Consider the following 23,164-nt stretch of genomic DNA (forward strand, 5'->3'; position numbering starts at 1 on the left):
TGATTTATTATTATAACATCTGCTGGATAGAGAACCCTTCACCTCTAGGTCAATTACATACAGCCAAGTTCCACAATGACCAAAAATGTTTACTAACAGGTCGTGGGTTATGCTTTAGTGGTTTCTGTCCAGCTCTCAAAGGACATGCATCCATACCACCTAAACCAAAATCACAAACCACTCTAATTGGCCATTTTATTGATAGCTTCTACAGAGAGGCCAAAGACTGAATGGGCATAATGGACAGTGACCGTATGGACAATCTATATCCCATGGTAGGGCTGATGCACACTGGCAGGACCAGTGTGGGCAAGTCTGCACTGCAGCTGCCCCTGGAGTACCTGTTGTACGGATAAAGAACTTCAAATCTTTATAGCAGTTGTGATATCTTTCAGAAGCGCTAAATACATACAAAACCCCAACTTAGTAATAAATAGCAACAACAATTTAGAAAACAGCTTTCAAGCCCTAAAAAGTAGAGCTGGTTAAATGACTGTTTTATATTGAATGAAAACTGGCTAGTTAAGTTTGGTTCAGGTGTGAGGTATGGAGGAACCATCAAAAGTGGTGGGCCGTGCTCCACCACAACCCCACACCTGCCCACAGAGAAGGGCTGGCACACCAGGGAGAATAATCTGTGCACCCTGAAGTATGGAGACAACTGCCCATTCCCTGCATGCACTGAGAAGCCATAAGAAAGATTGTGCCTCAAGATTAGTTGGTTGGTTGTGGAGGTTTTGGTGTAGAAGGTGATATACCATTTCAGTGTCATTACATCCAGATGTTCCAAAGATCCACAGATGGGAGAATGTCATAGTTTCCCTCAAATTTCTCCTTGCTGTAATGTAATTACTACTCTTACAGTACAAATAAATAAAATAAAATAATAATAAATAGGTAGTGTGACTCAACTAGTCCAAGTCTCTCCTCTGGGCCAAAAGAATACGATTTGTGCGTCCACACTAGGAATTGGGATTAATGCCTAAAGCTAACACTGAATTGCTGTACTAAGATGTGTGTTATGGGGAGGGAGCGCTGTTAGAACAACAGTCCTTTAGATAAGATGTCAAACCACCCTCTTTCTCCACATCCTTTGTACTAGAGGAAGTTAAAAAGCCCAAAGCTCTTTTTATTAAAAGAGGATAACTACAGGGTCAAGGCCTACTTTCCCTCTATTTGAATACGGACTCCAAGTGCTCTTGAGTTCACAAATAGCTTCCCCATTTATCTACACAATCACTGCACATTGTTTGATGAAATAATCTGAGATACCTTAATTGCTATATATGAAGCAATAGTGTTTATTCATTGGAAGAACTAGTTATTAATTAACATTTTGGAAGCATCAAAGTTCTGTGAAAAGCTCACAGACCAGGGGCCTAATTTTCAGCACAGTCTTATCTGGTCCATCCATTTGGATCAGGCAGTTTTGCAAGTGAAAAAATCCCATAAGCAATTCTGCACTCACAATTATTTGTTTTCTCAATTTATGTCATTTGCATGTTCAATCATCTGATTTGTGGGTGCAATCAGGTACTAAGATTACATAAATTATGCTTGCAAATAATTGAAGATGCAATTATTGTATGTGAAAATTATGGGCAAAAAGAGGGAGGCCAGGTTTTGAAACTCTGACCATATGTATGTAAAGGGATCACTTTAAACTTCACCATTAAAATGCAAGCACCACTGAGAGACTGGTAACTATTCCAATTGTGCAAAACACATTTCACAACAGCTTTCAGAGTGAGAGGTGAAGTAAAATATCTTTCCCAATTAAAGCAACAGGCATTCAATGTACTGTAGAAAGAATTTAATAGCTATGACAGCCAGTATGCAGCCTAAATTTTATCTGTGGTAAAAATATTGATTACTTTAATAGTTAGTGTTCTCTGCCTGTTCCCTGTGCTTTTTAAAAAAAACTTATTTCCCCATCTTAAACTGTGCTGAATCTGAAGGTCCTACATCTCCTTTTACATGGTAATTAAGACTGACTAAAGCTGCTATTCATATTCATCCTCTCTGCAAAAGAGCAGGTAATTCACGTTAGACTTAGGCCCTGTGTAAACTGCCACTTTACAGCGTTGAAACTTTCTCACTCAGGGGTGTGAAAAAACACCCCCCTGAGTAATGCAAGTTTCAGCGCTGTAAAGTGGCAGTGTAGACAGTGCACCAGTGCTGGTAGCCGCACTCCCAGCACTGGTAACTACTCCCCTCGTGGGGGTGGTTTTTTTACAGCGCTGGGAGAGCTCTATCCTAGCACTGGTGCCATGACAACACAGCCACGTTAAATGCCGGGGCAGCGCTTTAATGTTGGCAGTGAAGACATACCCGTAGATGGTGGCACAACAGTATAACTTCTATGTGGGGGAGAACCTATCTGAAATGGTCTGTTGGAAACGGGCAATGTGCCAGTATGTGCCAAATACCAAAAAGATGACACTGGGGAGTTGGTGGAAATTGGAGGAAAACTGACGCTTTCAGCAGTAAACATTATTTTTAAAATTGCCTTATTGTTCAAGAGCAATATTTCAGTAATAGTGCCAATTAAATCTAACTTTGTTACAATTAATCTGAACTGGGTATCTTGATGTATCTAGGGAGTAGTCAGTTGGCCCATTTAGAGGGAACAAAGATCTCTGGCTTATTAAAGGAGTACTTGTGGCACCTTAGAGACTAACCAATTTATTTGAGCATGAGCTTTCGTGAGCTACAGCTCACTTCATCAGATGCATTCTGAATGCATCCGATGAAGTAAGCTGTAGCTCACGAAAGCTTATGCTCAAATAAATTGGTTAGTCTCTAAGGTGCCACAAGTACTCCTTTTCTTTTTTCTTATAGTACTGTGGCTTTTCATGACCCTGCTGAGCTTAGGAGCTACGACAAGATCTCAATATAACGTGGTATGACTGCAGGCACCAATATAGCTTCATTTTTTTAGCATCTCTCACATTCAAGGTATCTCAAAGCATCAGATCAATATACAATATAATATAATATATGATGTATAATATCATATACAATGACTGCAGCAGCAAATGGAGTAGCCACTGGCATTCAACCATGGTACACACCTACTGCTGGACATTATAAGCAGCCGTATTATTTGGTGTCCAGGATATCAGTTTTTGGACAGTGCTTTCAGAACTTAAAGCTTTACCAAGATAGCACTTGGTTTAACATCTGATCCAAAGGACTGCACTTCAAAAAGTAAAGCACTTCCCTTTATAACTGAACTTCAGTGTTACATTTCTGCATTTCTCCAGTTATGGAGCAGACTATGAACTTTTGCCTTTCTAGCTAAGATTCAGGAGAACACCTACTAAATAAGCCACACAGACACCTGAACTTAAGTTTATCACTTTTATAAGTTTGTCTGACAAGAAAACTTTTACTTAGGTTATTAAATTAGTGTTACAACATAGGTCAAACCACAATATAACCATGATCACAGGGTGTTTCATGGGCACTGGAACTGATTTCAGGACCTGGAGTAACACTTCTGCCTTCCAAAGTGAGACAATTCAGCAAAAACTGTGACAGGTGGCAATTCTGAGAACATAAGAATGGCCATACTGGGTCAGACCAAAGGTCCATCCAGCCCAGTACCCTGTCTACTGACAGTGGCCAGTGCCATGTGTCCCAGAAGGAGTGAACCTAACAGGTAATGATCAAATAATCTCTCTCCTGCCATCCTTCTCCACCCTCTGACAAACAGAGGCTAGGGACACCATTCCTTACCCATCCTGGCTAATAGTCATTAATGGACTTACCCTCCATGAATTTATCCAGTTCTTTTAAACCCTGTTATAGTCCTAGACTTCACAACCTCCTCAGGCAAGGAATTCCACAGGCTGACTGTGCGCTGAGTGAAGAAGAACTCACCTGAACTATAAACCTTTTTGCAAAAGTTACTGGCTGAAATCCTTGCTCCACTCAAGTTAATGCAAGTTTTGCCATTTACATCAATGGGGCAGGGATTTCACCCACTGTATATAAATTTAAAGTCCTTGAGACAGGCACATGTCTTTAGAACAAAAGGCATGGGGTGGGGAGGGGGGTGTCAGACTACTTGACTGAGTTACTCTACATGCGTTTACCACAGAAATTTCCCACAAATATTTCACTTCACTTCCAGAATATATATTTTAGAAAGTTGCTAGCAATATTTTTGCTGTTTCTGTAAGCACATTCCATACACCTACCCTGTTATGCTGAGGAAGTCACGAATGTTTTGTGGTGCTATATGTGTATGTGTAAGTAGTAAGTGAAGTTGTGACAGTTTAGTAGGAACATTGGACACAATGGCAATTACTGGATTCAGTTGTCTCTTTAACAGAATTATGCCTTTAAAATCCAATACAACTTTAGTTTTTATAACTGATTTCATACAGAGTCAGACACTAGTGTATCCTGCATAAACACACTACCTAGTCAACAAACTGGCGTGTTTGTATAGTCACAAAAAAATCCTTCAGTATTCTTTGAGGGAATTTACACTTTTGTTGTCTGGACACAAAAATGTGGGTTAAGAGCAGATATTGTGTAAGCCTTAACCTTGAATTCCTTTGTTTTGTTAGAAATCTTTTCTGTCATCTGAATATAGCAGTTGAATGCTTTTATATGGGAAGAAAACAAAGAAAAAATTATAATAAAAGACTCTTGCCATCAAAGTGTAAAGAAATCTAGTTATTTGACCAATCAAAAAAACATACTTAGCGATTTGTAATAGAAGAATGAAATGAACCTCACTATATCTCAAGAGATCTGTAATTTGATCTACACAAAAGGTAGCTTGCCAATTTAATTGAGGTAGGAGTTATTTAATTTTTTATATACAGGTATAGTTTCAATAAAACTACATATGCCTATAATACTGCAATGGCAGATGTGTCTCGATTATTAGAGGTGGGCTCTAGGGAATTTATACAATGGATCTTGAAATCTGTAAGCAGCTGTTTGTAGAGGGGTGGAACATTGTAACACACACACATGTTCCTTAAGTGCAGAAATGTTTTGTTATTTTACTGCAGGTGTATTACAGAGATGAAATTTAATAACTTATTGTATACAATACCAATAAAAGAAAGATTCTGTGCCCTGATGTTCATGAAGAAAATACAAATTAGAAGCAGATAGCTCTGTTCACATATAGACACACACAGTGTTTGTTGCCACATTCACTGATGAAGTGTTGTCATTTCTATTACTTTATTGTTTAATATGAACAGGAGTTCAGTCCATCAAAACCAAACCAAACCAAAACAGAACAAAACAATAGCAATTCACAAGATGCTGAAAACACACTCCTGACCAATTCAGGGGAAAGAAAAGGCATTTGAATGCATGGACAAGATTCAGGCACGCATTTGTGGGGTCTGTTGGATGCATAAAGCCCCTGTGCAATGGTATCAGAGATAACGTTCTAATAACAGACAGAGTAATTCTTTAGTGACTTAAAACAGAAATCTGCTTTTACAATATACATCTGTCTAAATCTCACACTGGAGGGCAGACGAAGAAAACACTCTTAAAAGTAGGCATCACATAAAAAATTCCCCTAAGACCTTCCTCCTCCTATGTTTAATGGGCTCCTTTACAAATTATTAGAAATGTTGAAACAATTAAATAAGTCACAGTGGAAAAGAGAAGTCTCAGTACTTACACTTGAAGAAACTAGGTGAATAGTATTGCTACCCATTTCCTTGTCAGCATGAGAACACTGCTTATTATGCAAGAATTTACACACTTATTGCATATAAAGGCATAGGGGGTCAAACTGCTGGGCTGAGTTACTCTGTATGTGTTTACCACAGAAATTTCCCACAAATATTTCACTTCACTTCTAAAATATTTATTTTAAAGAGGTGCTAGCTATATTTTTGCTACTTTTAAAAGCACATTCCATACATTTGCCCTGTTATGCTGAGGAAGCAACAATTTTTATTTTTTTTAAAAAGGCTGTGTTTGGGTCTATTTGTAAAATACTAGGAGGGATGCAACACACTGTCATAGAACCCTGTTGCACAGGAAATGACCTAAGGGGTAAAAGAGAGCCATAAATGGATATATTTATGAGGCCATTGTGGAGGAAAAAAAATGTTTTTCCCTTCCCACACACAGTCATCTTCACAAGGGAGGAGAGCAGTTCCTTCATGCGCCTCCACACAAGTCTGCTCCAGTTGCAGAAGTCTTATCAGTGAGGATCAGATCCTCTGTGCAGGTAGCATGAGGAAATTCAAAAGATGCTTCCTGCTGTCCAGCTCCCAGACTATGCAATCAGTAGGGAAATATCATATATGCTAGGTACCCAGCCTCCAAGATGGACTGGGGGGATGAAGATATAGTCTTGTGGTAGCGAGAAAATAAGATCTGGAGAAGTTGGCACAGGACTTTTGGGGTACCGTGTTCATGTAGCAGAGATTCAGGTAGCAGAAGTTTTATGCAGTTCCCAATGTGGTATGTCTCATCAATGTGAGAAGTCATTATTTCCTCCTCTGCATCTGTCCCCTTATCTTTTGCATCCCTCAAAAGCAAAGTGCCGGGAGTGGAGGGAGATGACGAAAGTAGGGCCAGCTGAGGCAACCAGCATGACAGCAGGAGGAGTTGGGAAAGCGAGGCAGACCTGGGACGTTGGAGACAGCCTGAGGGGAAAAATGAACCTGCAAAAGGCTGGGGATGGTGGAAGGTGAGTGAACCTCCTGCACTGCTCCTGCTTCCACATCAGCCTCCCCTCAATCTGTCTGCCTGATTTTAGAGTCCACCTGTTCTGCCCCTTTTCAGTTTCTACTCTCTGTTCTGCTTTGCACAGGGTTCCCTACCCATCATCCATTACCACCCAACCTCTCCCTTCTATCATTGCCTGCACTCACTCTCTGCCCCACCTTCACCTCCTGTCAGTGAGACACAACAGGCAGCAAAAGAGTGGACTTTCAAGCGTACATAGTTTCCTCTCCTTCCTCCCGTCTTGGACCACTTGAAAGTCCACTCTAGCTATTCATTAGCATTTATGAGCTATTCAGTAAAGTGGAGAGCAAGTTCTGACTTGCTGCTTTGGCAGCTGGAAAAAATTGGGGGGCAAGAGGGGAGGGAGGGCACATGCCCATGCAAAGAGCCTCACAGGGAGCATTCCATGGCTTCACGCACAGGAGAATTGCCCCACCAACAGTCAGAGCTTTCTGGAAGGTTCTAGACCTGTGTGGATTGTGCAGGCAAATCCCAAGTGCGGGGATCTGTACTAACAGATGAAAGAAAAATTGTATGTGTGGAGAAAGACAGAGTCTGTGCAGAGGGACAAGGGCCGGGGTGTGGGGGGAGGGCGCTAAAAAAGGCTGCATGCATCTCACTTTTCAGGACTTCTAAGTTTACCGCTTTTTGATCAGTATTCTGGTGCTGATTTCAAGTGCTACTAATGTAATCATCTCAGTGAAAGCTGGAATGTGTCAGCAAAGCAGAAAGTTTAGGTGCTGTAGGCCTGTCCTTTGGTACCCACAAAAACAGTAAAAAGGAAGCAGCTGTTTTTATGATGAAACGCTTCTAATAATGTTCATTTGTACTGACACTGAAGGAAAGGTCATTTCTGTTCACCTTTCACGCCCTGTCAGACTTACCATTTATAAACCTTTTTCTCTGCCACAAAATCTTGCAACAGGCTGGAGCTTGGTGGGTATGTTCTCATTTTGGATGCAATTTAGTTATAATTAGTTTTGAAACTTTTTAAGTTAGAGGAGAATAAAAAAGTAAAATAGGCTAATTTGGCATTTTACCTTGTATTCGAACTATAAAATCTTTTACCAGAACCAGTTTCAGTCTTCAGAGGTGGGTGAGTCTCCAAATGGCTTCAATGAACATTTTGTAAACATCAAAGGGAGCAGCACATTCAAGGCCAGAATTTAGCCACCTTTTTTCCCCAATGTGCTAGTAATAACAACTAGTCACCTTTGGATTGTTTTATTTTTAATTAAAAGTGTTAAAAACTGACTATTGGCTACTGTGCATCTGCTAAAAGACAGCCCTAAATTTTCAAAGCACTGTGACTTCCATTAATGCCTGTAGGAGTCATGCTGCTACAATCCATATGCTACTTCAGAAATTTAAGGGGTAATTCTGAAAAAACAGGCTGTTTTTACGTTAGTGCTTTAATGCTCTTTCTTCATTCATGATTTTTTATTAACTTTTGCTTACCACATCTCAGTGGCTCCAGACTATTCACAAATCACCACTGACGTAATGTAATTGTCAGTCACATCAACTATCAGCTGATTAATGGATCCATACTACTGTACACAGCATACAATACTATGAGTCTAATGATAATATTTTGCACATCCACAGCACCTTCCACCCAAGGATCTCAGTGTTTTGTAAATATTGTTGAATTAAGAAAACACCCCATCCTCATCTGACAGATGGGAAGCTGAGGCACAAAATGATTAAATGATTCATCTATGGTCACACAGTAAATTAGTGGCAGTTATAAACAGAACCCAGATATCCTGATTCATAGACCCACTAGAACATGCTTCTGTTTCCTCTGGAGACATTCATCACTGTGAAGGGAAGCCCCCTTATTAGAGCTGTTGATAAAACAAACTATTTTTAAGATTTGATTCTATGTCACAATCATTTCATATAACTCTTTTATACTTGCAGCTGCTTAAACTGAGATTACAACATGCTGATTTAGACTAAACTCTTTGGCTCAGGAACCAGGCGTATTGTTCTATTTTGTGTAAAACATTAGCCATCCAAATAGTAATCAGCATCACTGTTAGACAAATACATTCTATAACCTCTCCATATACCAACACACTAAAAATCCCCATTTGGTGGAAAATGGTAAGCAGGGCAGCATTAAGACAATGGGTGAATTCCTGGTCCCATTGAAGGCAATGGGAGTTTCTGTGGAGCTGGGATTCCACCTAATATGTGAAAAGTGTCTTAGTCGCAGTCATGCTTGTTTTGTAGGTTTTTCATCTTTAATGGAATTGAGCGAGTCCCACAAGGGGCCTGCTGTTCCTGTTCCCATGTAGTCAATGGAAGTTTTGCTTTGTCTTCAATGGCAGCAAGAGTCGGTCCCAGTCTTTGAAGTTAAAATCACCTTGAGATAAGTAGGGTACGGTGTGGTAGAGTTTACATCTCGCTAATGTCAATTGGGTGAAGGAATGGAGACTCCAGGCCTTTGCTGCTGCTGTTTAGGTGGAGAAAGTTTTCTTTAAGACAAAATTAATATGATAGCAAGTCCAACGTTGCTATCCTACTTGGTCCAGGAACTCGCCTATACAAAGCACTAGATATGGATCATATCAATAGGCAGCAATTTACCTTTCCAAAGTCAACACAGTTCTGCACACTCCTTTCACCTTTAGCAAGAAGGGGCATGTGACTATACCAGTCACTCAGGATTTGCTGATAAACCCAAGCTTTAACATGTGCTATACTGTCTGTGCTGTTACTCCCAAACTGTCTCTGGTATTCAGGTTTTACCTTAGATGTGAAGGGACAGTAAGTGACACCTTCCCAATAAGGACAAAAACACATCTACGAAAGCTTCCAGTAGGTTTCTAGATTGCTCCTAGTCCTCAACTATTGATACTTTAGTGGTTCCTGATAGAACTATTATCTGGAAGCCTAAATCTAATGGTCTGTCTCTCTCTCAGCTAAGAGGGAAACTAATAATCAGTGGCAGGTCTATTTTGTCTATGAGTAACAACCTTCCTATGTAACCTTGGACAAACTGCTTAATACCTCTGTGCCTCAACTCCTCATCTATCAAATAGAGCTAATAATACATCCTTTCCCCCACTCTTTGTCTATTTACATTGTAAACTTTTCAGGGCAGGGACGGGCTCTTACTGTGTGTTTGTACTATATCTGGCACAATGGAGCATCTCAGCTGGGCCCCCTAGGCAGGACATAGTGTAAGTAATAATATATGCACCCGCTTCTGGCAACGTTTCTGAGGTTGGCCCTCTTGGCTCCAGAATCAAGAATATACAGATCTATGCTCATCAGTCATCCTTAAATCACTTCAGTGAATATAGGGATTGCAGCACAACTCTTCATACAGGGTATCAAGGAAGACTAAGACATAGCAAAACTTTTTTTGGTATTGTGTCTTTCTAGATCCCTTAAATATTTCTCACATTACTATAGGTACTGTGAGATAGAGCTCAATAATAACAGAGTGAAAGAGAAATTTAAAAATATAATGAAAGGAAAAAAGGTATGTTTTCAGATGAGAGTAGAAATGATAGACAGAGTTAGTGAGAAGGAAAGAAACAGGAAGGTAATTCTAGGTGGCTAGGGCTGCGAAGAAGAAGACTCTCGCACCAAGAGTAATAAGACAATATGGACAGAGAAAGCATGTGATCAGATCAGTGGTAAATGAGTGCAGGAATGTGGGCTGGTAATAGAAACAGACCAGGTCTAAGCATGAAGTGATTTTAAAAGAAGAAGGACTATACTGACCTGGATCCTAAAACGAATATAGAACTAGTGTAGTTGTTTCAATTGAAATAAGGATGGAATTACAAGTTTTACCCTAAAATTTTCTGCATTTATCTACTTATTGTGATAACTTCAATAATTCTGTAATTTATTTCAAATACATTACGGCTCAGATTTTTAAAGTCTATAGTAGTGTCCATAATCAAATAGGTATTTTCACGTAAGTGTATAAATATGCATATATGTTCATGGCTGGATTGGTAAACACGTACTAGGAGGAATCCCTCGTCTTTCTGTCTGCTCCGTGTAGTATTTAAAATGTGATAGTTTTGCTTTAAACAAGGAAAAAAGTATTCCCCAATTATCCCTTTCCAATTAAGCCCAGTATATACTATTTTGTACATAAAGCATCGAAAAACTCAACCAATACGAATGATGATTTCACAGCTGAAGAGGTGTCTTACTCAGCAGAGGATATCTTGATAGCTGTAAGGAATCATGCCAATTCCTATCAGTCAGAAAAGAAGCAGGGACAAGCAAGACTACTGTCTCATTGGCCAACAAAGGGGGCCCCCCACTGAAAATAGCCTGTTCAATCACCATCTACAAAAGGGAAGCATGTTGTCAGTCTCCTTCTCCCCAAAATTCTAATGACCTCTGCCTTAGCCCTCCGAAACAAGATACCTCGGAACAGACCTTCTACAGGAATTGAAAGCTTTACACTAGACATAGCACTGAGAGGCTCGTTGCCCAAGTTATCTGCACTGAACATTTGCACTCACATTCCAACGATATTTCCGTTGCACTGGAATGGCTGCAAATTTCTTTCCTGTGGAATTCTTTCCAAATAAACTGGGATGAACTGCTCTCTATAACATGTGCTGTACTCAGTCCCTGACCCAACCACAGTTGGTCTCATCTCAACAAATCTTTAGCTGCAGAACTAGATAGAGCTGATGGCATATCTGAGTATGCTGGAGAGTCAAAACTTGAAATTGCTAACAGATGTAGGGAAGGGAGCAGAATGACAGCTTTTCAAGATATAGTAGATACCTGTGTGCACTCTGAAGGTAAAATTCTATTTAATTACTGGGGCTGTTTACCTTTTTCTATGCTAAATTAAACATGTTTTTCTTTAATTTAAAATATATTGTTTCCCTGTATTATTAAAAAGAAAAGGAGTACTTGTGGCACCTTAGAGACTAACAAATTTATTTGAGCATAAGCTTTCGTGAGCTACAGCTCACTTCATCGGATGCATGCAGTGGAAAATACAGTGGGGAGATTTTATATACACAGAGAACATGAAACAATGGGTGTTACCATACGCACTGTAACGAGAGTGATCAGGTAAGGTGAGCTATTACCAGCAGGAGAGAAGAAGAAGAGGGAAAAAAAAACCAACAAAAACCTTTTGTAGTGATAAACGAGGTGGGCCATTTCCAGCAGTTGACAAGAACGTGTAAGGAACAGTAAGCGGGGGAAAAAAACACACCTCTGAACAGCATACTAATCCACAGAGACCTTCCTACCAACACTACAAAAACAAGGATTCTAGGTGTACTCCTCCTGAAGATCGAAACAACTAACTGGACTTCTACATAGAGAGCTTCCGCCAACAGGCATGGGCTGAAACTGTGGAAAAGCAGCATCACTTGCCCCACAATTTCAGCCCTTCAGAACACAATGCCATCCACAGCCTCAGAAACAACTCTGACATCATAATCAAAAAGGCTGACAAAGGAGGTGCTGTTGTCATCATGAATAGGTCGGAATATGAACAAGAGGCTGCTAGGCAGCTCTCCAACACCACATTCTACAAGCCATTACCCTCTGATCCCACTGAGGGTTACCAAAAGAAACACCACCATCTGCTCAAGAAACTCCCTGAAAAAGCACAAGAACAAATCCGCACAGACACACCCCTGGAACCCCAACCAGGGGTATTCTATCTGCTACTCAAGATCCATAAACCTGGAAATCCTGGAAGCCCCATCATCTCAGGCATTGGCACTCTGACAGCAGGGTTGTCTGGCTATGTAGACTCCCTCCTCAGGCCCTACGCTACCAGCACTCCTAAGTTTCTTCGAGACACCACTGACTTCCTGAGGAAACTACAATCCATTGGTGATCTTCCTGAAAACACCATCCTGGCCACTATGGATGTAGAAGCCCTCTACACCAACACTCCACACAAAGATGGACTACAAGCCGTCAGGAACAGTATCCCAGATAATGTCACAGCAAACCTGGTGGCTGAACTTTGTGACTTTGTCTTCACCCATAACTATTTCACATTTGGGGATAATGTATACCTTCAAATCAGCGGCACTGCTATGGGTACCCACATGGCCCCACAGTATGCCAACATTTTTATGGCTGATTTAGAACAACGCTTCCTCAGCTTTCGTCCCCTAGTGCCCTACTCTATTTGCGCTACATTGATGATATCTTCATTACCTGGGCCCATGGAAAAGAAGCCCTTGAGGAATTCCACCATGACTTCAACAATTTCCATCCCACCATCAACCTCAGCCTGAACCAGTCCGCACAAGAGATCCACTTCCTGGACACTACAGTGCAAATAAACGATGGTCACATAAACACCACCTTATACCGGAAATCTACTGACCACTATAGTTACCTACATGCCTCCAGCTTTCATGCAGATCACACCACACGATCCATTGTCTACAGCCAAGCTCTACTATACAACCGCATTTGCTCCAACCCCTCAGACAGAGACAAACACCTACAAGATCTCTATCAAGCGTTCTTACAGCTACAATACCCACCTGCTGAAGTGAAGAAACAGATTGACAGAGCCAGAAGAGTACCCAGAAGTTACCTACTACAGGACAGGCCCAACAAAGAAAATAACAGAACGCCACTAGCCATCACCTTTAGCCCCCAACTAAAACCTCTCCAGCGCATCATCAAGGATCTACAACCTATCCTGAAGGACGACCCATCACACATCTTGGGAGACAGGCCAGCCCTTGCTTACAGACAGCCCCCCTACCTGAAGCAAATACTCACCAGCAACCACACACCACACAACAAACCTATCCTTGCAACAAAGTCCGTTGCCAACTGTGTCCACTATTCAGGGGACACCATCATAGGGCCTAATCACATCAGCCACACTATCAGAGGCTCGTTCACCTGCACATCTACCAATGTGATATATGCCATCATGTGCCAGCAATGCCCCTCTGCCATGTACATTGGTCAAACTGGACAAGAATAAATGGACACAAATCAGACGTCAAGAATTATAGCATTCAAAAACCAGTCGGAGAACACTTCAATCTCTCTGGTCACTCGATCACAGACCTAAAAGTCGCAATTCTTCAACAAAAAAATTTCAAAAACAGACTCCAACAAGAGACTGCTGAATTGGAATTAATTTGCAAACTGGACACCATTAAATTAGGCTTGAATAAGGACTGGGAGTGGATGTGTCATTACACAAAGTAAAACTATTTCCCTATGTTTATTTTCCCCACCCCCCACTGTTCCTCAGACGTTCTTGTCAACTGCTGGAAATGGCCCACCTTGATTATCACTACAAAAGGTGTCCCCCTGCCCTTCTTCTCTCCTGCTGGTAATAGCTCACCTTACCTGATCACTCTCCTTACAGTGTGTATGGTAACATCCATTGTTTCATGTTCTCTGTGTATATAAAATCTCCTCACTGTATTTTCCACTGCATGCATCCGATGAAGTGAGCTGTAGCTCACGAAAGCTTATGCTCAAATAAATCTGTTAGTCTCTAAGGTGCCACAAGTCCTCCTTTTCTTTTTGCGGACACAGACTAACACGGCTGCTACTCTGAAACCTGTATTATTAAAGAATTATTAAAGAACATGGCCATATGAAGGGAATGAAGGGAGCAAGTACTCCTTTTTCCATTAGGAAAATAATACACTTTTTGTGTGTGTGGCAGAATTAAAAAGTATAAAGCTTTGAATTTTAAAAAGGGTTATTAACTTCTTTCAGTACTTTTCCAAAGTAAGAAACAAGTGCACTTATAAAGGGGAAAGGAAGCTTAGCACTGTTCAGAAAACAAAATGAATTTAAACATGTGATTAATACTGCTACTGAAATTAAAAAGAAAGCATCTTTTTAAAAAATCAATTGTCTTGAAACAAAGCTTAGACTTTTGGCTATTGATAGTATTTTTAGACTCAGACTCTCTCTGGAGAGTTAAAAGTATGCAAATGCAGAGTGCACAGAAGCACAAACACACACATGCTATACCTTTGTATTACACTGGCATTTTATTATTTAATTAAACTACTCTTATTTTTCTAGCTCACGCATGCTTCCCTTGAGACGGCTTTGCTGTTAGCCTGCTGGCCTTGACTTCCAGCCAAAAACAATTCAGAAACAAAAAGGGACAACAAATCATATTTTCACAGACATTTTTATCCCTCAGTACAACCCTGTTTTCACACAACATCATGCAGACTCTGTGAAAACTATAATTTATTGCAATAGCCATCCAAAACCAGGGTTTGACACATGCTCTGCGGTGTGTTTCCACTTTTATAATGTCTTAAATTGTGCCATTAGGAAGGAACTGTTATGCTGAAACCGTACAACATTGTTTCAAAGGACAGTAATCAATAGTTGATAATGGCCTAAGAGATACCAGTAGGCTGACTTAAATACTAGTAGAAACCAGTAACTGTATCTCCACTAAAACAGCTCAGACAGAAGTTGTATTACACACATTTGCAGATAAAGATTAATTTTGAGAAATACCTGTTTTCAAACAGTTTTGTGTATCATGAAGACAAGCTCTAAAATGGATAATCAACCTTACAAAACAAAGCTAATTTATCAGGCTATTTATCACTACCTTTCCACTGCATAGATTATCACTTACCTGGTGGCAACCCTGTAAATTTGAGTCTCTTCCATATGATGAATATGACCCCCTTTCAGTTTTACCTGTCAATAAAAAATGAATAGGTGTGTAAATGTTACAAAATGTATATATCTTCTCTCCATATTTCATATGAAATTAACCTACATATCCATATCGGTGTTTACATAAGTAAAACAGGCACTTCTGACCACATACTGTACGTAGGCAACAGAAAGGGATTAACACTTTATTCTGGGCATGATAACATGGAAATACGCCTCCTATTCTTAGCCATACTGTTCTACACACTTCCTAAAACTGTAACTTAACGGGATTCTACCATTTCTCTATAGAAACAAATAGACTTCTCACCCCCTCATCTATGGTACACCCTTTTTTTGTTCCCCATCTCTCTCTCACAAGCTGAACAATTGTTTTTTTTTTTTTTTATTTATTTACACAGCAGGCAGGCTACCTATAGTGTGACCCCTGCATAGTAATTCCCATTGATTAGACTGACACTCACTGGTGAGGGCAGAGCTAATCAATCATAGGCTCTCCAGATGGCGAACTTAACAAAGAAACTGTTCAGGATTCTGCTTTTTTTTTTTACTCTCTTTCCCAAGAGTAAATTCCCTCATGATCAACGTGATGATGGAATTTACACCTGGGAAAGAGAAATTTGGTTGGAAATTTGCCATTCTCCACCAAAGTTCCGACTGTACCAGCAGTGCTGGGACTTGAACAGAGGCCCAGTGACTGCCAAGCCTTTATGCCAACCCTAAGTACCTAATTTTTTTTCAGTAGGCCTTTAAAACACAGATCCAATAGCCGAGCTATAGCACTGGCTACAGGTATGCCATATTTAAAAGTAAAATAAAGATCCTTTATAAATTGAAAGACTGGTCTTGAACAAAATCAGTCAGGAAAGAGACAGTTGCTGCAGAACGCTAAGTCGTAGCTGGATGGCACTAAACAATGTGCAAGGGGAACAAAGAACAATCAGGAAGGTTGGTACAAAACATACTGGCAAAAAGGGCCCGTGAGTTGGTGAGGATAATGACAAGGGGATGGTAGGATGACTGTCAGACAAAATGTACAAGAACAAATCAAATATCACTAAGGGCACTGTTGATAATTCTGAAGCTCTTATTACAGTTAGGAACATATAAAATGCCACATACAATACTTGCTTCTAAGGGCCAGATGTTACACACGCGACTTATCAATGCCAACAACACCTGGGAACGCAGATCTAAGGTTCAGATTGTTTCCCAATCAAATCTAAAATAAATTGTAATAACTGGCTATACGCACTACATTACCAATTCAAAGTGAATCATTTATTCAACATCACTACCAAGGACACATTCATTACAAAACATTTTCTTGACAAAAATGCTACTTTATTTGGAAACGTCACGCTGTAGTAATAACAAACATATCCATGGACCAAGCAAAGCTTGTTGTTTTGTTGGCATTTTGTGTTGGAAAAAAAAGAGCTAGTGGACTAAGAAGACAAAATTGTGTTTCTTGAAGACAAGTGTTGAATGGCAGTCTAAAATATGACTAAATCTAATTTTCAGTCAATTGAACAAGACATAATATAGCAGTTTTTCAAGTATGGTCTGATTTTTATAGAGATAATACCTTTGTTGTGTCAGATTATTACATAAGAAGTATGCAGTAAGTTTTAATGGTTCTTAAAATTATCCTAAACATACTTTATCCCATTTTGTCAGCTGTTTTTATTTTAATATATAAAGCTACTATATCTCTTGATCTCCTTTGAGAAATATTATTAATGAGGTCTGGCCTGTAAGAGAGGTTTGGGATAAAGTAATCACACCATATTCTTTCTTAGTCCCTGGAGTGAAAAACAAAAGCATAAAAACTTTTTGTATAACAATTTAAGAATTTTTGTGGGTTGTTTTTTAAATAAACTCATTACTTCACAAAAATTAACCAACAATCTGCAGAACTTGTTTGTATATATTTAGTAACTTCCAACAGGACTTCTGTTTGGTAATAAAAAAGGGATGAAACATCTATTTTGTTACCCCCACAGATTCAGCGCGGAGGAAGCCTCAACAGAAAAAAAAACAAAAAAAACCACAATATTGAAATGACAATCAAATTCTAATCTTGAATCCTGGGGCTAGTGTCGAGATCTAAAAACAAAACATCTTGCTGGTATGTGTTTGGAGTTATGTATGTTACTTCACATCACCCCAATAAGGCTACTTGTTTTAAAGTCAGAAAGTCAGTACAAACAAAAAATGCTAAGGATTGAAAAGGGATGGTGGTGGTGGTGTGTCTGTGTGTGTAAGCTAAGTACAAGCCACAACACAAGAAACTCTGAAAGCAATTCTCATTTGTTGCATGGGTATCAGTCGTCTTCTTTACTATCATATCAGATACAAGCTGCCTCATCTTAATTTCAGTTGTTAAAAAATATTTATCCAGATATAAAAATAAACCCACTGCAAATTACAAGTTGTCAGGGTTAAAAATCTACTTCTATTTGTGTGGGGGAGGATAAGAGAACAGCATAGACATGAATCATTCTCAGTAATTTGAGTGTTTCCATGACATCAATGGGCACTCGTCCAGGACTCTGTCGAAGTCTGTGAGGTACCAAAGCAGCACAGCAGCCAGCAGGAGATTGAATTTTTTTTTTTAAAGGATTATGCTCCTTGTAAAGATTTCATCTGTAGCATCCACTTTTACCACCAAAAAGATAGCTTTGGAGATCATGAGTGAAAACATTTCATTCTGACAGTGTAAGCCCTTAACTTTATTACATCTTTTTTTTTTTGTTCCAAAATACAGCTAGAAATCTGCTTCTCTATTAAGAACAAAACCACAATTTTTGAGAATATCAAGAAACCATTTAAAAAAAATTTATATATATATATATATATATATATACACACATACACACACACTTTCACAATCAATTGTAATTATGAAATTAACATTTTTTTGTAATGACACTTCATTTTGTAGGCAAAATTTCTTTTGTATAAATTGTCCATTTAAAATTAGCTACAGTCTTGATGTTGATTTTCTGCTTAAAATTCACTGGCACATTTGCTTCCGATAATAAAATTTGCAAGAGTGCTGATAATATGCTAGAGGAGGCTCTTAAAGTAACTATTTGTGCTCACAAATACAAAAGCTTCTCCTGAATTTCTCCATTTACTGTACGCTGCGTCTCATTTTTCGTCACCCTAACACAACAGTATGTGTTTTCTAACTAAGGTTTGTCAAAGCTAAAGATTATTTACAAAAAAAAAAAAAAAAACAAAAAACAGAAAGAAAGAAAGGTTTAAGAGAGAGTCTACAGTGATGTCGAAACCCGACGCGTTCACTGCGGAATTTTCGAGACAACCCTCTAGTACTAGAATGCGGCAGCCGCTGCGGATACTTTTTGGCACAAAGACAATGGTGGCAGTGCCAAGCCCCATGGCTAAAACTACTCAAAAGAGGCATAAGGGTAGCATTAATCGCTCAAGTCTTTTACTGCATGGAGTACTGATGTCCATAATTTAAAAACTAAAAGTACCCGTTAGTAATATGTGCTGTAAAAAACGGGGAGGGGTGGGGGGCGCTTGAAATACAGACCAAGAAAATATCTTGTCAGACATTTGATTAATTTTTCTACCTAGAGGACCAAATGTTAAAATGTGCCAACTGTTTCTAGCACGGAGCACATGTAACAAAAGATATATCCTTATGTGGCTTTATGTTCTGACAATTGAATCAAAGCTTCATAAATACAGTTGACCTTCAGTAGAGTGTTAAATAACTTTGATGCATGCCGTGTCCTTAAAATAATGTATAGAAAGCATCTTTATTATTAATAGAAGTAATTGTAAAAAAACTCTTTTCAATTAATTGACACAATGTATGCCAATCAAACTAACTATTAACAAAGAACGGACAACATGCAGCTCCTCTTTTCTGACAAACACATTGATTCTGCAGTTTTATACTCTATAAACACTCACAAGAAACAAAAATATTGCTTATCTAAACAGAACTAAATGATTGCTTAAGCTACATTTGCTAGCATTTTAGTTTTACTGTAAGAAAGAGAGCAGCGTAGGACTGACAATCAATCAATAAAGAAGCCACTTGCCTCTCCATGGTGCACTTTGAAAAATTAATCAAATTAAGTAGAAAATTTAAGCAACTTCCAAAGCATAAATGCAAGTCATCTAATTCTCCACTATATTTTCCTTTGCCCTGAGAGATAGGGCACCTTGTCTTTAGTATGCAGAATAAGGAGACAGGAGGCAACTCTTTCCATCTGCTAAGGAAAAAAGAAGTGCAGCTATTGTTATAGATGATTTGAGTTCAATGTTTATGTTGATTTCATGTCTGACAGATTTTTCTAGAGATCAGCTCAAGCAGTAAAATTGAGACCCAGATTTCCAACACTCTGAGATTTCATGTTTAAATTTTGGTTTTGCTTAAGTCCATGACAAAGAGAAGGCCAGTTAAAAAAATATTATTTGAGTTCAGTTGGAATTTGAACAGCTCAGAATTTGGGGTTATTCAGGTCTGGGGTTTTGGTTCAGACCTACTTCTTATTTCATCATCATGTATTTTCTCACATTTTTTGGAATCTTATTTTTGTCTCCTCTTCCTCTGTTCTGCATTCACCAGCCATGGAAGAAAGGATGTCTCAAGAACATCTCAAGGATGGGCTGATTGGTCCACCCAAGGAGAATGACAAATTAAGGAGAGGGAAAAATCACCAAGCATCATAAATGTCAAATCTAAAGTATATTTTGGAGGAAGTTATCAGCAACTCAAGAGGGGTTTGTAATGGAAAACTTCTTTTCTCAACTTCACATACAGTTTCATATTTGGTCAATATACAATGAACAATGTGCAATGTTATTAATATACAAATAATAAGGTTTAATTTACATCATCATTAGGATCACGCGACTTTTCGCCTGAGCCTAGATTCCCCACATACTTCTACACTTCCCTGATGTCTGTTGGAGTTTTGGTGCACAGCAAATGCAGGATTGACCCTTTTATATTGATAGGCATCAAGAATCATTTAACTCACCACTGATGTGTAGCCACCCCACTGAGCTGGAATGCAGCGCCTATTGAACAGCACAAGCAACACTGCACAACAGTTTACAAGAGCAGTGTTTCGGTCTGTCAGGATTTTCATTTTGATTTTGTTTATTAGAGTTTGAAAATTTGAGTAATTTTAATTTATAATTAGACTCAATTTAAAATGCAAGTTCTTGGCCTTGACATCTTTTCCCGCTAAGAAAGCAAAAACAGAACCCCACCCCTCATTATATGCCAGGGGGTGGGGGAGGGAATTGAACCAACCCCTTTCACATTTGAACAGTTGCTATTCCTTTTGTGCAACAGCTACTTTTCATACTGTTTTGGCTTTCTTATCCTGCTGCTCATTATATTTTGGAATGGTGGAGAGGGTGCAGTGCATTGCAGGAGTCCAGGAGCCAGAACAGGTGTGCACATCCGTTGTGTATACTGGAGACTAGTCCTGTGGAGGGACAGAGGGCAGAGTAGGTGGATTTGCTGCCAAACAGATTCAATAGCTATTCTCCACCATGGATCAAGTGCAAAATGATCTAAGAGGCTACTGGGCTTTAGCAACATCTGTAGATCAGCTCTAGTAGGGTACATCTAAACTACAGCTGTGAGTGAGCCTCCAAGCCTGGATAGACAGACTAGTGCTAGCTCAGCTCAAGCTTGTGGGCTAAAAATATCCATACAGATGCTGCAGCTTGAGCCATAGTTTGGGCCACCCACCCAAGCTCAGACCCCAGTAACTGGGTGGTCTTGAGAGCCCAAGCCACCACCTCAAATCTACACAGCTATTTTTAGCATGTTCACCTGAGCCTAGCTAGCCAAGTATATCTACCCAGGCAGGGAGGCTTGCTCCCTGCTCCAGCATAGATATACCATAGTGTTCTGAAGCCTGGACAGAGGTATAATTCTTCTTCCTTCTGCCTGCACACAGATATCCAACACAGTTAGTCCGGCTGGGCACAGGATTTGGAGCTATCTATGTTTCTCTCATACTTTTATGTCTAGAATGCATAATGCACAATATCCAATTTATTTCAATAGGGTTTTGCATAGTATAATTTATACTACAATCATATCCAATGGTAATGGAAGTATCATGTCAATGAGCTGTTTCATTCTTTGTATTACACGTGAAGTACTGACAATAAGAAAAATCCTGCAAATTTTAAGCTAAATTTGTGCAATACAAAACAACGATACGCAACACTGAATCAGATCTAAAGAAGGGCCCACGAACTAGATATAAAATCAAGGGAAGTAGTAATCCCAATAATTTTAATGGCATCAAACCCAGTTAAAATGTGCCAGAGATCTGGCACAATATTAGCAGAAGCACACTTTGTTTTCTTTTGTTTTAAATGAAAAGGGCTTTCTGCACTTACATTGACATGCAGTAAACAGTAATGATTCCTAGAGACTTTACGATGCCAATGCAAGGGGAGATTATATTTTTTTTAAACAGTACCATCAAAATATAAAGGAAATTAAATCCTAAAACCCTACACTAAAATAACATTAAGGAACTGACAAACAACCTAAAGCAAGGAAATTCATAGTTAAAGTGACATTTCATCACTAATTCAACTCGTTGATCTTGATTTTATTCTTAAATAGGCAAGTCTATTTCTTGCATATCCCAAGAACCAGGCTAAAAGTAGCCAAGGGCTACTCCACATGAATTACTAGGTTACACATGTTCAGTCCTAATGCACCCCCTATTGCCTACTGCTTACATTGCAGGAATAGAGCTGCAAGTTGTGGGATAGAGAGGTGGTGTGCAAAGGCTTGAGCTCTTTATGCTGTCAAGCCAAATGGCAATATAGCAAGAATGTGGGCCCTGCAAATGCCTGCTGCTCCAAATTGCATACCTAAGCATGTTTCACTAAAGTCTAATATTTGTTCTGTGTTTATGCAGTGTGTAGCACAATGGGGCCCTGGTTAAGGCTGTGAGTTTGTCACGGAGGTTGGAAGTCACGGATTCTGTGACCTCTGTGACTTCTGCAGCGGCCAGTGCACCTGGCTCGGGGCAGCTCAGGTAGCCCCCGCACCAGTTGCTGCTGGGGCAGTCTTGGGCCACCACGCCCCCGCCCCCTTCCCTGAAGTAGCAGAGTTTGGGTGTGGGAGGGGGCAGGGCGTTGGGGCATGGGACAGGGTGAGCAGGCTCTGGGCAGCGCTTTCCTGGGGGGCTCCCTAGAAGAGGCAACATCCCCCTCACTCAACTGCTAGGCTGAGGTGTAGCCAGGCAGCTCTGTGGACTGCCTCCGCCCAGATCGCTGGTTTTGCAGCTCCCATTGGCCAGGAACCGCAGCCAATGGGAGCTGTGGGGCTGAGGCCTGCAGGTTCATAAAATATTGATCCCAAGTCAAAAGACTGAGGCAAGCTGCTTACACATCCCATCTCCGTAATCTACCCATCTACTACCGTATATAACAGTGATGCATGGCTTTTTGTTAAGTCTGCTTTTTAAATGAAAAACCCTTGAAAAATTGGCACTGAAAATGGTAACAGTAAGAAACTGCTGACAATGTACTAGTTTGTGCTACTTTTATATAAAACAGTACCTTATTCCTTGAGTAGTCCCACTGACATCAATGGGACTATTTGAGAATTAAGGAACTATTCAATGTAATGGTGGTACAATCTTCTTTTGAGTTTGTAAGAATAAAACCATTTACTTGTGCCATTGAGAGTTACTACTTGTCTTGATAATATATTGCTATATAACCACTGTAAGTTAAGGGTTGA

The 23,164-nt window shown here is 39.7% G+C and overlaps 1 protein-coding gene across 18 annotated transcripts in view; it reads right to left on the minus strand.

The window, feature by feature from the left end:
- The window catches only part of TCF4 (transcription factor 4), a 325,294-nt gene that overhangs the window by 136,019 nt on the left and 166,111 nt on the right, over nt 1-23,164 (minus strand). For all 18 annotated transcript variants that reach the window (XM_075128378.1, XM_075128375.1, XM_075128376.1 and 15 more), the window contains one exon: nt 15,344-15,408. In XM_075128378.1, the coding sequence (XP_074984479.1) occupies nt 15,344-15,408 (65 nt within the window). The remainder of the gene's footprint in view (nt 1-15,343; nt 15,409-23,164) is intronic.

This window comes from Caretta caretta, chromosome 5 (genome assembly GCF_965140235.1).
Source record: "Caretta caretta isolate rCarCar2 chromosome 5, rCarCar1.hap1, whole genome shotgun sequence".
Classification (NCBI taxonomy): domain Eukaryota; kingdom Metazoa; phylum Chordata; order Testudines; family Cheloniidae; genus Caretta; species Caretta caretta.